Here is a 16,193-nt window from a genome sequence, read left to right on the forward strand (position 1 = left end):
CGTTGCCCATCTAGTGCACCTGTTGTTAATCAGTTTCTGCTGCTTTTGTGTTAATGAAATTAACATCCCCCTCTGCTACTTAACTGACCAGATCCATATCCCAGGAATTTAATTGACTTGATGCTATACTCTGATTAAAAAGTGTTCCTTTAAATTTTTTTGAGGTGTGTGTATATAATATTTTTAATTATTTTTTTTTTTTGTGCAGCATGTCTGAGGCAACGTTTTTTTGATTTGTGTTCTCTAGAATGTAATTTAATAGAGGGTGAAGATCATGTTGAGGTAAATGGGGAAATTTTCCAGAAACCCTTTGTGGAAAAGCCAGTGAGTGCTGAGGACCATAATGTTTACATCTACTACCCAACATCTGCTGGAGGTGGGAGCCAAAGACTGTTCCGAAAGGTAAGCTGCCTAACTCTGCCTCAATATGTGTTAATGTAATTGTGCATCCAGTAAAGCTTTACCCTATACTCCCCATCAAAGGGTTAATTTTCCTCCTAACACTTTCTTTCCTAGTCTGTTGGGTTTAGGAGAAATAATTTACTCACTTGCCCAGCAACTTCATTCCTTCATTGAGGCCGGTGGTTTCATCTGGTTCCTAACAACCACCCTAGAAAGGCAGAAGTGTAGCATGCGCTCTGCTAGAAAACTATCGTGATTTACTGAAGAAGACTTGTAAATAGAAGTGAAGGTCTGCTTTAAATCGCTGCCAAGCTATATGGAAGGTGTCTTAAGCTGCCTGCTGTTATGCTGGAAATGGTCCCCTGCTGTTCATTGGAAAAAAACAAAACAAATCAAGCACTTACTGTATGGGGAGACACGCCTACTGTCATATGGGGAGCGGGGGGGGGGGGGGGGGGGGGGGGTGCTAGGTAAAAACTTGCATTGGAGTGTTGCCCAGCCAGTAGATGGGGCCGGTGATAAATGCTGAGAAGTTAAGAGTGTGCTCCTTACAGTTCTGATACACCTCCTGGAATCGAGTACAGTTTTCATTTATTTGGTTCTGAAAGTTCAGACTTAACATGGACATTTTTGCCTTGTGTTGCTCGATAATTTAACTGCTAATTGTTAATGTGCTGCAGATGAGGCATTTTCAAAAGTGCTCAGTAGCTTGAGGATAAAATAGCTTATATAGGTTACCCCAGCCGTTCGCAATATTTTTACCTGAAGACAAAACCCTTTGAAATAATTTTCAGGTCTCGCAAAATCCCTACTAAAATGAATTAATTTGGGTGGGGAGGGGAGAGAATGGTGATCATTGGGAAGAATGCCCTCCTTACAGTGGTCAACACAATGCCACCCTTATGTACAGATCAAAAGATCTGCCAAGTGGCACTGGACCTTGCGTTAAGTGGGGTACACACTATGAGAAAATCAAAAGATTCTGTACGAGGAACGATCGATTTTAATATAGTGTGCACACAACTTTTAGCATCAGATTCAGACCTCCCAAATGAAAATTTCCAAAGGAAAAAACTCAAAGAATGTGCTCGTAAGTGAACAGAACGTATGAGTTTCGTTTTAAATTGTGTGGTTCTCATTCGAGAGAACTTGAATATGAAAGACTCCGCATGATCAGGGACAATAAAAATAATCTGCTACGTTTCTACGTCAAACAAAAAAAAGCCTTTGTCGTTTGACAATTTTCATCCAATTAGTACCATCCTCTGGTTCGACTTGCTGTGAAACATCAAGGATTGTTTGCCTGATTTTTTTTTTTTTTATCATGTGCACCCAGCTTTAAGCAGGCACCAACACATGGTAGGTCAGTTGACTACAGCTCAAGGAACCCCTAGCAACCTCTGGAGGAACGCTAGATGAAAATGGCTGGCTTTAACCTGATCCGTCATGCTGCAACTGTTTACATTTAAATCTGTTAATATTACTAATTTTCTGTGCAATATGCTTTTGCTTTTAGATTGGTAGCCGCAGCAGTGTGTATTCACCTGAAAGCAGTGTCAGAAAGACTGGTTCATACATTTATGAAGAGTTTATGCCTACTGATGGCACTGATGTAAAGGTACGGGGTGGATACAAAAAAAAAAATTGTGGTAAAATATCTTGACGTTTGTATTTGATATTCCGTGTACTGTTAGATTATTTTAATGCTGTCTAGGACACCATCGATTTCCTTGTAGAGCACATTTCTTATGCTGCTATGGCACAAAGTCATTTTTTTCACTTGCAGCAGAAGCTGTCACTGGAATTTACGGTTTCATTTGTGTATTACAAAGGTTTACACTGTAGGACCAGATTATGCCCATGCTGAAGCTCGGAAATCTCCTGCACTTGACGGCAAGGTAGAGCGGGACAGTGAAGGAAAAGAAGTACGGTATCCTGTCATCCTAAACGCCAGAGAGAAACTAATAGCTTGGAAAGTGTGCCTAGCTTTCAAGGTGATTACTTGTGCTCTATGAGACATATGACCTGCACTAAGTATTATCACTGTGTCATTTTATTTTTATTGATGGACATCTTTCATTAAATTGATAATTTATACAAAAGTCATGCTGAACAAGATTACAAAAAAAAGGAAAGATGTTCAGTCAGGTCCATAAATATTGGGACATCGACACAATTTTAACATTTTTGGCTGTATACACCACCACAATGGATTTGAAATGAAACAAACAAGATGTGCTTTAACTGCAGACTGTCAGCTTTAATGTACATCCAAATCAGGTGAACGGTGTAGGAATTACAACAGTTTGCATATGTGCCTCCCACTTGTTAAGGGACCAAAAGTAATGGGACAATTGGCTTCTCAGCTGTTCCATGGCCAGGTGTGTGTTATTTCCTCATTATCCCAATTACAATGAGCAGATAAAAGGTCCAGATTTCATTTCAAGTGTGCTATTTGCATTTGGAATCTGTTGCTGTCAACTCTCAAGATGAGATCCAAAGAGCTGTCACTATCAGTGAAGCAAGCCATCATTAGGCTGGAAAAACAAAACAAACCCATCAGAGAGATAGCAAAAACATTAGGCGTGGCCAAAACAACTGTTTGGAACATTCTTAAAAAGGAACGCACCGGTGATCTCAGCAACACCAAAAGACCCAGAAGACCACGGAAAACAACTGTGGTGGATGACTGAAGAATTCTTTCCCTGGTGAAGAAAACACCCTTCACAACAGTTGGCCAGATCAAGAACACTCCCCAGGAGGGTAGGTGTATGTGTGTCAAAGTCAACAATCAAGAGAAGACTTCACCAGAGTGAATACAGAGGGTTCACCACAAGATGTAAACCATTGGTGAGCCTCAAAAACAGGAAGGCCAGATTAGAGTTTGCCAAACGACATCTAAAAAAGCCTTCACAGTTCTGGAACAAGATCCTATGGACAGATGAGACCAAGATCAACTTGTACCAGAGTGATGAGAAGAGTATGGAGAAGGAAAGGAACTGCTCATGATCCGAAGCATACCACCTCATCAGTGAAGCATGGTGGTGGTAGTGTCATGGCGTGGGCATGTATGGCTGCCAATGGAACTGGTACTCTTGTATTTATTGATGATGTGACTGCTGACAAAAGCAGCAGGATGAATTCTGAAGTGTTTCGGGAATATTATCTGCTCATATTCAGCCAAATGCTTCAGAACTCATTGGACGCCGCTTCACAGTGCAGATGGACAATGACCCAAAGCATACTGCAAAAGCAACCAAAGAGTTTTTTTAAGGGAAAGAAGTGGAATGTTATGCAATGGCCAAATCAATCACCTGACCTGAATCCGATTGAGCATGCATTTCAGTTGCTGAAGACAAAACTGAAGGGAAAATGCCCCAAAAACAAGCAGGAACTGAAGAAAGTTGCAGTAGAGGCTTGGCAGAGCATCACCAGGGATGAAACCCAGTGTCTGGTAATGTCTATGCGTTCCAGACTTCAGGCTGTAATTGACTGCAAAGGATTTGCAACCAAGTATTAAAAAGTGAAAGTTTGATTTATGATTATTATTCTGTCCCTTTACTTTTGGTCCCTTAACAAGTGGGAGGCACATATGCAAACTGTTGTAATTCCTACACCGTTCACCTGATTTGGATGTAAATACCCTCAAATTAAAGCTGACAGTCTGCAGTTAAAGCACATCTTTTTCGTTTCATTTCAAATCCATTGTGGTGGTGTATAGAGCCAAAAATGTTAGAATTGTGTCGATGTCCCAATATTTATGGACCTGACTGTATTTAATAAAAATCACTGGAAATGGAAAAAAAAGATTTTTGAATATTAGAGGAGGAGGAAGAAGACCTTTCATTTATCCGCCTGTCCTCCATTAATAGTGTTTTTTTATTCATGAAAGCTGTAGTTCAGCTTTTATGAATGGAGGAGAGGGGGGAACTAAAGGGTGGGCATAGTTTGCACTCTTGGTGAGTGCATTATGCAGGTCCCTTGGCTTGTATTAACCCTGCAGCACTAAATAATTTTGACTACAGGGGCAGAATCCGAGGACAGGGCATTTTTAATGAAAATTGCAGCCCTCAGCACTAGGGACACTTTGCGCTGACTGTCCCTTGTGATAATTTTTGTTAAATTTTTTTTACTGAAGTTAGGCTTTAACCTTAATGAATGTATTAAATGGGCACATAGTTTGTATTAAATGCACCCCCTGCAACCACCTCTTGGAAATGCTAAATGCCTGCCTGTCTCACACTTCAGCGCTTTCTGAGTTAGGACCTTGAAATAATTATGCTGCAATTGAAATCCGAACACCTTATTTACATACTAGCTCTGGTTTATTTACTTAAACTATTTTAGCCAATAAGGAAACAATGGCTAATATGGTCGGAATGTCCTAAAATGCAGGCGTTCTGGCAGAAAATAACCCGGTATATATAGGAAGTATCGGAAACTACCTTACAGAGGGACCCGTGGGTTTGTGTGTTTTACAATACCGAGACTCCCGTGAAACATTATAAAAATAATGTAGTACATCACCTACTCAGTGCGGCCAATGATCTAATTCCCAAATTTTGGTTAGCCTAAGAGTTCCTAGAAATAAAGGAATGGATAAAGAGAATTGAGTACATATATAAGACGGAGGAGCTATATCATATGGAGGAGGATAAAATGGAAAAATTCAGAAAAGTGGTAGTTGGTATGACTTTAAAACATCTAGGATATATTGGGAAGCGGTAGGAGTCTAAGGTAGGAAGAGCAGGGAGAGTTTAACTGATTAACTATGGGCTTCCAGATGAAGGATTGAGAGAGAGGAGGTAGGAGAAATGGGATATAGATAGAAAAGAAACAGGAGGATATGGAAAGAATGTGGACTGGTGGAAGGGGGGTGGGAGGCAAATGGAATAGGTTTAATTTATGAGGAATTTATGTATTCATGATTTGTTTGTTATAATGTGGATTTTTGTAATGGAAAACTATAATGAAAGATATAACTAGAAAAGCTACAATTTCTGGGAAAATTGTGTGAAGTGTTCTTGCCTCCACCAGTAGTCTACAACTGGAGTGGGCGGAGTAACTGGGTGGAGTGGCTTGAGTAACTGTTGTGTGGTTGGAGTGGGCAGAGTAACTGTGAAAAGGTTGGAGTGGGCAGAGTAACTGTTTGGAGTGAGTAAAGATAGTAAACATTACACTAACCAATTGATCAAATGTAAAAAGTGCACATGGCAAGCTTGATAGAGTGAGAAATGTATTTCAACATTTTATTATTTATAGTTTTAAAACTATAAATCCTACAGCGAAGAGCTTTATATTGTGAGAATCACAAGACACAGACCTGCATTTTGATGCATAGCATGTCTCTGAAATATTAAAAATGAAGGCACAGTAGCAGTTTAGAAATTGCCTTTCAAATTTGAGGTGGCTAGAGTGGAGTTTCAATGAATGTCAATGGGCGGCGTGAGTTGTAAACAAATGGTCATATTGTGAAAACTATCAGGACTATGGCTTAGCCGTGGACATTTTTAGTGGCAGCAGGGATAGCTGAACGTTTTGATTTAAGATTTGTGTAGGTGGGCTTGAAAATGAGGGAGTGATGGCAGTTTAGAAATCATGTCCTGATTTTTCAGCTCACACTCTAGCTTATGTCAGCTCACACTCTAGTTTTGAACATTCCGCCATTCATTCCTATGGGACCAATTTCACCACAAAACCGCTGATTTTTCGTGAACCATTCGGCAAAACATTCCACAAAGTAATAGCACACCAATCGGGAACAATCCGCACATTTCGGTATATTACTGTCTATGTAGTGTAAAAATTGTGGGAGGAGTTAGGGTGGTAAATTTGGCTATAATAAGAATATATATGTGAGATAACAGTAAGTGGTCTTAATACACTTAATAAAAAAATAAACTATTTTAGCTGCAGGGTCAGCATGACATCTAGGAGATTTGATTTTTTTTTTCTCTCAGCACCAGATTGCTTTTAAAGCTATATCCATTTTTAAAGCCAAAGTCCTTGTTTATGACCATAACCATTAAAGTTTGGGATGTTTTTAGTGCAAGTATTAGTCCTGTTAAAGTTACAGGCATCCAGTAGGTCCCTGTCAATTATGTGCATAATACAAAAGGGCACATTTGTAAAGCTGGCACATTCACTGGCCTGAATTGACTGAACTTAAAATGCTGCTAATGTGCTGTGGCCCAATGCTTACCCTGGCCAATGCCTAAGGTACTGTAACAGTTTAACTATCGTAGGAAGGTTGAATGTGAAAGTTGCCCAGTCAAACTTAGCAATCAGGGAAGAAGGGCCTAAGTAAGAGAGGTAACCAAAAACCCAATAGTCATTCTGACTGAGCTCCAGAGATCCTGTGTGGAGGTGGGACAAAGTTCCAGAAGGACGACCATCACTGCAGCCCTCCACCGATCTGGGCTTTATGGCAAAGTGGCTAGACCGAAGGCTCTCCTCAGTAAAAAACACATAAAAGCCCACGTGGAGTTTGCAAAAGGAATTTAAACAACTGTAGTATTAGGCTGCAACATAACAAAATTGAAAAACGGGAATTTTTTTTGAATGCACTGTATTCTTCGTAACATTCCAATTTTGGCTCCAGAAAGAATGGTTTTAAAAATTGAATACATTTTTCTTTCAAACCTGTCTTGAGAGATAAACCTCTCATTATTTTTAAAACTCTATATATTGTTTGAGAGAGGAAGAAGAGTTAGTGGTCTCTCATACCTGACTTTATTATTTGGTAGCACAATTACAACACTTTTTAAGGCATGGCAATTGCACATCATTAGATGATCCTAGGCTAACAAAACAAACACGGACTCCATCCTGTGTATGTGAGCAGACTCCTATATAAGCCCTGAAAGCAGATTTCCTCTTGAAACATTCACATTATCCCACTCTTAATATATCATGAGATATGGCAACATACTGAATCCTAAGGGATTCAGTAAATGGTATACCAACACTAATGTACTTAAAGTGTTTCTAAAACTTTAGGATTTTTTACCTTAATGCATTCTATGCATTAAGGTAAAAAACCTTCTGCGGTTGAAATTCCACCCAGCCCCCCCCCCCCCCCACACACACACACACTTATACTTACCTGAGCCCCAACGTGACAGTGCTACTTTGGACACGTGCAAATTTGTCTTTGACCAAGGATGATTGTTTCTGCTGTACAAAGTCGCACACAGGTCACATGTATATCATTCAGGTGCGACTTTGGTGGCTTTACATTGAGATCTATGGTATGAGTCGCATGAACATCAGACCAAAGTAGCACAGCAACTGCTTTCAAGTCACTGTGAGTTGCCCAGATATGAATGGTACTCATTTAGACACATGGGGTGCGACCTGTCATGCGACTTGGACCCACAAGTCGCATGACAAGTCACCCAAGTGTAAATGGGCTCTAAATCCTTTTAACAATTAGAGATTGAACTTCCTTCCATGGACAACAAGGGGTCTGTATCCCTTCATGAGTCCTACACAACTCTTCCTTCTTATAGAGAATCCCTGTTGTGTCCCAGATGTTCCTTGGGACAAGGAGATTTTGTAACATATTCTGGAGATGCCCAACTCTGACTTGATACTGGCAAAAAGTGTTTGATATTATCAACTATGCATTCCAGCCTAAGATGGGACACTGGAAAATCGTGGCACTTCCCTTATCAGAGCTCTGTATCTGGAATTGAAAACTTTTTTGCACAACACAGGCTATTGCCCCAACTGCCTACTGTATGCCTGTGGATAGAAAAAGTTAAATATATTCTGCACTTGGGAAGCCTAAAATTTGTACAGAGAGGTAGCCCTGAAAATATTGTCTATGAATGGTTAAAAGACCCTACCCTTACACCCCTGGTCTAGTTGTTTATAGACTCTGGAGATCTTGGTTATTTGGATAGATAACTCGTATTTGTATTCTGAGCCATACATTTAGTATTCCAGCTGAACTGAATGAAACAAAATACCCACACAGACCATTAGGTTACAATTAAGTATATCTTGGATTTAATTGCACCAGCATCGAATATATACAATGTCCTGTTATAACTTGTTACATGTTGGAGGCCTTTTCCATTTATTTTTGTAACCAGTAGTTGGAAAACTGCTGTTGTCATTCCTTTTCTACTGTAAGTCGCATCAATATATTTTATATCTGTTGTTTTCTGTTTTACAATTGTATAAAACTCAAAAACTTGAACTTTGTTCTTTTTTTAAGAAAGATAACTTTGCAGGTGAGGCGAGAGAATGTGTGCAGGTATTTTCCATTGTAACAAAAGGAAACTGTTTGAAATAAAAATGTGCCCTTTCCGCCGCTGAAGCCACCAGTGATGCACACTATTTATATGAGCTGGTTTCCTCATGGAGTTCAGCCCCCCTGCGATGATGAGACAAGTCCACATGCCGCATGCCACTGGGAGAGGTTTTTTAAAGGGCTTCTTAGGAAAATGGCTTCCCCTTCCAATGCAGTGATGCCAATGGCTTTTTTTATTGTTTAGATACAGTTACTGGCACTAGAAATATAAAATCCATAAATACTCATACATAAATATGTAATGAATGTTCCTTGATGTTGTTGCTTTTTCAGCAAACGGTTTGTGGCTTTGATCTGCTTCGTGCAAATGGCCAGTCTTATGTGTGTGATGTTAATGGATTTAGCTTTGTGAAGAACTCCATGAAGTATTATGATGACTGTGCAAAGATTCTTGGGTAAGAATTATTTCTCTATGAGCAGAGCTGACAAGATGACTTTTTAAATTAAGAAACCAGATTATTTGCAAATATTAAAGGGTCCTTGAAGAGAGATTAAATGAAGTGTAACTCCTACACTGTCAATTTGTTTCATTTGGTACCAATATAAATGAACCGCTGCTGCTAGTATGTGTTGGTGTTCCCACACCTTTAAAACTATTAAATAATGGTGAATTCTGCGCTGCTGGTGTGCTGTATACATGTGATTCAATTAAATAAATCACTCCCTAGTGATAAGTATAGGCATTTAAACTAAACTACATTTGTGTATGAACACATAAAAAAAATAATCATAAAACATAGCATCTTCCCTTAGAATAAATAAATAGTGCGCATAGTAAATGGTAACATAAGAAATAATACATTTCTGATATAGTGTTTAATCAAGTCCATTTTCTCCAGTCATCAAAAGAAATTATCCTGTGAAAATGAATATCAACTTCAATCCAGATGGTGCTTCAACTTCAATAATAATACCTGGAAAATAGTGCCAGCTCCAACACCACTGTGCTCACAGAACTCTCACCTTAGTGTGGATATGTATTTGCCTGTTGATGATAGATCATCATCTCTCTCCTCAAGACACCTCCAGCACCTGCAAGGTTCAGTTATTTATATTGCTCTCCCACCCCATGCCAATGCATTAAAAAAAAAAAAAAAAAGGCTGTAGGGGGAAAAAAGTGAATGAGGAACTTCAATTCCTTTGATTGTGACTCCGCTGCCCTCCACTGGAGCTGTCATATTTGATAGTCCCATGGACAGGTGTGCCGCAGGGCTCTGCCAACCCTTTGGACCCTGATCAAATAGCCAGAGCATGTGTCTGATCGCAAGATTTTTCTGCACTCCATCCTGTTTTCGTGCATAGTTCAGTCCCTTAGCCTTGTTTCCACGTCGGAGGTATGGCTTTCTGGCCACAATTCTTCCATGAAGACCACTTCTGGACAGACTTTTCTGAACAGTAAATGGGTGTACCTGATTCCCACTGGTTTCCGCCAGTTTTGTGCTGATGGCACCGCTGGACATCTTCCGATATCGAAGGGAAGTAAGTATGATGTGTCTTTCTACTTCATTAACTTTCCTTGGCCAACCACTGCATCTACAGTCCTCAATGTTGCCCAATCAATGGTGTGTGCACCATTTCCCAATCAATTTGGAATGTGTGCAGATACTGTTGCCTTTGTGTGAAATGGTATTGAGCCTTTATTTTTATGAATTGGTATTCCATCTGGAATAGTCCACTCTGTGCTTTCCTTATAGATATCTCAATTCAAAAATTGTTACAAAAATTGATAATATTCGAATGATGTGTATGACAAAATCAAAAATCATAATGTTTGGAAACATATTAAGAATATTTGAGTCAGGGGCCTACAAATTGCAGTCCCCTGAACTTTGTGTTCAAAGTCACATGAAGGTTTGATCATTTTTAAGCTTATGAAGTTTGTGTTTGTAACCTTTCAGAAATATCATTATGCGTGAGCTAGCCCCTCAGTTCCACATTCCCTGGTCAATACCACTGGAAGCAGAAGATATACCTATAGTTCCCACAACATCTGGAACAATGTAAGCAAATTTGTTTCTGTTTTATCTGTTTATATATTTGTTTGTATTTATTTTAAGTACAAGGTGTTGATTTTTTTTTTTTATACATTTTATAACAGGCTCTAGGACATTTACCAATTATAATACATAGTGGTGCTAAAATGTCTTCCACTTTTTCATGGTTGTACTAATTAATACAGTGTATAGTTGTCATGCTGTCAGCGAGTAGTTGCGATTTTCTTTGTACCAAGATAAATTGGAGGAAATGTGAAAAGTGAATTTGACAACTTTTTTTTCTGTTCTGCCCCGTTAGTGTAACTGAACTAGCTGGTAAAGTGAACCTTAATTCCCATGCAAATGCCCTTTCCATGTCCACAAGCATAGGCAAAAATGGTGTAGATTGTTCAGAAAAATCGTACAATGTAAAGATAACTACTGGATCCCCAGAATTTCTCCCACCACAGTGCCTCCAGATGCATCTTGGGAGATGTCATTGAGCTTTCTCCCTCCATGCATTTTTAGTTTCTTAGGAAATTATCCTTCCTAAATCTACTTGTTTTTCCTGTTGCTTTTGCATCTAAATGCTGGCATCATCCATCCATGAGCAGTTCAATGCTGGTGAACTAAAGCAGCAGAAGAGTATTTTATTATGGTCTTATAATGATGATTCTCTGTACATTTGCCTCTCCTAGTTTTTGCTGTTTTCATACAGTCATGTTGGTTATAAAGGACCTTTTTTCAGATTGTGTGAAATGAAAAATCTGAATTATGAAGCTAGTGGCTTGTAACGTGGCTGTTAGGTGTGAATCTTTCTGAATCTAATTAGCACTTTGCCCTTTTTTGTTTTTTTTTGTTTTTTTTAAAAGGATGGAGCTTCGATGTGTTATTGCAGTGATAAGACATGGTGATCGGACACCAAAGCAAAAAATGAAAATGGAAGTAAGGCATCAAAGGTAAGAATAAATTTAATGTATATGCAGAAGTTTGTATTTATTACATCACTCTAGCAACACAGGAGAGTACATGCAAGTTAGAAATTCCTGATATACTATATTGGGGTCCTAAAGCTTGATCATCTAAATTTAGGCATCACTGTAACATATAAGTGTAAGGCCTCATGCACACTTGATATTTTTACATCTGCTCCTAGGGTCCTCTGGCTTTTTTTTTCTTCTTTTTTTCCTGCTTCTAAAACCGCCTGCATGCTACCCTTTGTGTTTATGCACACATACATTTTTAGAGGTGTTTGGAGGAAAAAAAACCCACTGCCAGGAAAAATGCCTGATGCTTCATTAACTCTAGGTGTCTTTAGCACTTGAGTGTTAATTCAGTTCAATGGCCAGAATAAATTATTTTGTCCAATGAAATGAATGCCCAAACACTTGACCCAGCTAAATGCTAGATGTTTTTTATTCTAAAAAGAAATATGTGCTGCGAGATAAAAGTTGGTCTCCTTTAAAGACTCTGAGGGTATTGAAGCATTAAATTAAATGGCCAGGCAATTGGCACTTTCAAAAGAGGTTGGCAGTAGCCTACAAATTTCTACCTGTATGGGTGTTTTGTGTGTATGTGACACTTTTCCTGCTTTTGTTCTTGTAAAGAATACCTTTATGGCCTTTTGATTGTATACTTAATATAATATAATAAATCTATTGATGTACTGCAAGTAAATGCAACTTCCTTTGTAAATGGTTAACTTTAGAATGCTTCTTTATATTTTGCAAAGTTCAGCAAGAAGAAACCTGATGTCAAGAATTTTACCTATATTGAATGAGTTTTGTGAGGCTTTCACTTTTTGTTCAAGTGAAAAGTCTTTTAAAGTTAAAGCCATTTAAGTAAAACCAAGATAACATTTTGTTATCCCACCTGATGTATAGTAATATTTTCATATAATGGGAAATAATCTTTACTTTTTAATGAATTCTTCAAGGTTTTTTGATCTGTTTGAAAAATGTTACGGCTACAAGACTGGGAAATTAAAGCTGAAGAAACCAAAGCAATTGCAGGCAAGTAAATTTTTGTAGGAATGAGTCACATGCAAAATCTAAAGAAAGACAAGCCAGGTGTTTTCAGGTTTATATTTGGTAAGATATTTTGTTTTATGTTAACAGGAAGTCCTGGATATTGCAAGGCAGCTTCTTGTTGAGCTTGGACAAAACAATGATTCCGAAATTGAGGAAAGCAAAGCAAAGCTGGAACAGCTTAAAACAGTGTTAGAGATGTAAGTAGATTTGACTCTGTGAAAGTAGTAAAAGTATGCATTTCCTTCATGCTCATAATATTAAAATGATCCTTTTTTTTTTCTCCTTGGTGTCTATGGAAGACCATACTATATGATATGTACCTGTCCTGTTTCCTGAATTGAAACACCTCCTAGCCCTCTGCATAGGCATGTTTGGTGATATATTTTGCACAGATTTGTTGAATTCTTACTAATAGATATACCTGTGTCCTGCATGGGAAAAAAGGCTGTGGAATATTTATAAAGCAGAAAATGACTTTCACCAAACATTCACCAGTAGTGCATCAATCATTTATTACACATGCTTCTGGAAGATTGACCTAGAGTGAATTTCTGGTGATGATCAGATTCACTGCTTTATAAATGTTTTCTTTTGTCTTTTTATGACAGAGTTGGAAAATAATGCTAAACCCAAATCTCAAATAAGCTTTAACTTGTTAATGTGATTTCTAAAGTTAAATATTTTTAAATCAGTAGCCTTCAAGAAACCATACCTGGTCATAGGGTAGAAGCACTTTGTTCTCCCTTGTGGTCACCTTGTCACATGGTATAACAATAACTACAACAAGCACACATTATTGGATATGGTACACTGTTGTCATCAGGAAACCTGCTGTGGAAAATGATGCGCAGAAGTTGTTGAAGTGTATTAATGTAGACAGGATGTGGCTATAAAGAGGGTTGCAGGAGATCAGCAGAACTGAATGTAAAAATGATGAAAACCGTGTTTTATTTAGAAAAATATTACACTCATTTTATACACAGTCCTTTATCAAACTAAAAGTAATTTAGTTAGGTTTTACATAAATTTAGATTTTTTTTTTTTGTATAGAAACCTTCCTAGGTTGTAAACTCAATCTTTTTTAAGGGACATTGAGTCTTCTAGTTACTGAGGACATCTGGTTGTAACCTTGCCATTCCTGGCATTTAATTAGTGAAATAGTTAAAACCACTTCTTATTCTAATTAGGCCATCTCTTTAGTGTCACTTTCACTGTAAACTAGGCCAATTAGTCTGTTTGTTGAAACTCCAGAAGTTTCTTTATAGGGACCTGTCACAGGTTTCCTTTGATGTTTCTCATCAATTTAAAATTTACCAAAAGCAAAGTTATTGTCAATGTCCCCTTTCATGTTTATAATTAGTATTCATAAAACTGTTTGCTAATTGCGTTATTCACTGTGTCTTAACCACTTGCCTACTAGGACAATTTTTTCATTTTTTTGCACACATGCTAAAATCAGATTTTTTTTTTTTGCTAAAATTACTGTAAACCCCTCCCCCATAAAAAAAAGTAACTAAACGTATTGAGACTTAAAATTGCGCACATGCTTGGGTTTGCAAAAAATATAGTACCCAGCAGTCTCCATAGGTGACCCTTTAAGTGCCTTTACAGGTTATCAGTTTAGAGTTTACCCCTGAACTATGGCCCTAGAAGTATTGCTCTCACTCCGACATTCGCAACAATACCTCACGTGTGTGGCGCAATTGTTGTTTACATACACTGGCTCGCCCTACCCTATGCTTTTTATATGGGGTGTGTGCGTTTAGTGATGGGGGAGCTTTAAAATTTTTTCCATTATTTTTATTTATGTTCTAGAATTCTTTTTTATTTTATTGCTAACACAAGGGGGCTAATGAAAGGCCTCTATGATAACATAGGCAGGTGAAAGGTACGTAAACCTTGAAGGTCAGGTGCACCTATTCAAACACAGATTCTGTTTGAATACCTGGAGTTATACTTGCCGATGAATGACAGCTGTGACTCCTGAAAGTGACTTAATACACGTTACTTCTGGGGTCATTAGTCCCATGAAGGAGTTCATCCTGTTTTCACCGGGAAAACTGTTTCCCATGATCCCGTGCTCTTCCCCTCTATCGGGTGCTTATTGCAAGTAAGAAGGGGGGGTTGTTCAGTGATGCAATGCACCCTTTGAGAGCCCCATTAACTTGATCAAGAGGCTCTACAATCGCCCCAGTCACTTTTATCAGAAATCCCTTCACCTGCTCTTAAAGCTGTGGGCATGATTTAACCACTTGACTATCATTTTGTATATAATGTACCTTGGTAGACAAGAGGTTATAAACACCCAAAATGTTTTTCAGGCAGGGGCTCAAACTTCTTTCATGTTCCTGTCTGCTGTGGCTTGTTGTGGAGATTCAACTGTTCTCCTTGCTGGAGTTTCTCTGATACTAATATGTCCACCTCTAAAGAGAGATACAGTGCAGAACAATAGATGGTCAAGTCCGTAATATTATTATTATTATTATTATACAGTATTTATAAAGCGCCAATGGTTCGCTCAGCGCTGTACATTACAAAGGGGGACAGAACATGTGACAGAACAATACCAATACAATGCAAAACATGAGGGGATCAAGGGCCCTGCTCTTTCGAGCTTACAATCTAGGAGGGAGGGGATAGCTGTGGGGGTTGGAGTGGTAGGAAGAGTGGAGGAGGTCGGCAGGTTAGCAGGGGGTGGGGTAGGCTTCCCTGAAGAGATGGGTTTTCAGGGTGCGCCTAAAGGAGAGGAGAGTAGGTGATAATCTGATGGGTTGGGGCAGGGAGTTCCAGAGGATGGGTGACACCCTGTAGAAGTCCTGGAGGCGGGCATGGGAGGAGGAGACCAGGGAACTAGAGAGAAGGAGGTCTTGTGAGGAGCGGAGTGTGCGTGCTGGGTGGTACTTGGATATTAGGTCGGTGATGTAGTACGGGGCAGTATGGTGGACAGCTTTGTACGTCAGTGTTAGGATTTTGAATTTGATCCGTTGCGCAATCGGAAGCCAGTGGAGGGATTGGCAGAGGGGGGTGGCGGAGATGGAGCGGTTGGAAAGGTGAATGAGTCTAATAAATAGAAATATCAGCTGCAGGGTGATCACAGGCAAGATGGTAACTAGTCCTTTGCTATCTGCCTGCATTTCTTCAACAGAGCTCAGCTCTTGTTAAATTTCAAATAAAAAAGCTATTAGGACAGCTAATAAAGTGATTGTTAAAGCAAAACTTTTTTTTTTGTCATTGCAAAGGGAAACCAAATTAAAAAAGAAAAAAGCGCCACTTACAAAAAACACCAAAGTGTCAGCAGCATATCCCACCCAAAATAAATTTTGGCAACAATAATCCAAATTAAAAGGTATGCGCTAATAACAAACTTATACAAAAGTGTATATCATCATCCAAAAAACATTAGTGTTTTAAATAAATTATAGTGTCCAAACATAAATTAGTGTCCAAAAAAATATATATATCTTCAGT

At 38.7% G+C, this 16,193-nt stretch overlaps 1 protein-coding gene across 1 annotated transcript in view; it reads left to right on the top strand.

The window, feature by feature from the left end:
• The window catches only part of PPIP5K2 (diphosphoinositol pentakisphosphate kinase 2), an 85,026-nt gene that overhangs the window by 22,488 nt on the left and 46,345 nt on the right, over positions 1-16,193 (top strand). Inside the window, exons 5-12 of the mRNA XM_089652596.1 lie at positions 248-402; positions 1,919-2,020; positions 2,235-2,396; positions 8,996-9,117; positions 10,621-10,722; positions 11,568-11,654; positions 12,632-12,707; positions 12,813-12,922. Coding sequence (XP_089508722.1) covers positions 248-402; positions 1,919-2,020; positions 2,235-2,396; positions 8,996-9,117; positions 10,621-10,722; positions 11,568-11,654; positions 12,632-12,707; positions 12,813-12,922 — 916 coding nt within the window. The remainder of the gene's footprint in view (positions 1-247; positions 403-1,918; positions 2,021-2,234; positions 2,397-8,995; positions 9,118-10,620; positions 10,723-11,567; positions 11,655-12,631; positions 12,708-12,812; positions 12,923-16,193) is intronic.

Source organism: Staurois parvus, unplaced genomic scaffold (genome assembly GCF_062004578.1).
Source record: "Staurois parvus isolate SC_StPar_1 unplaced genomic scaffold, SC_StPar_1.0 ptg000687l, whole genome shotgun sequence".
In the NCBI taxonomy this organism is placed as follows: Eukaryota; Metazoa; Chordata; class Amphibia; order Anura; family Ranidae; genus Staurois; species Staurois parvus.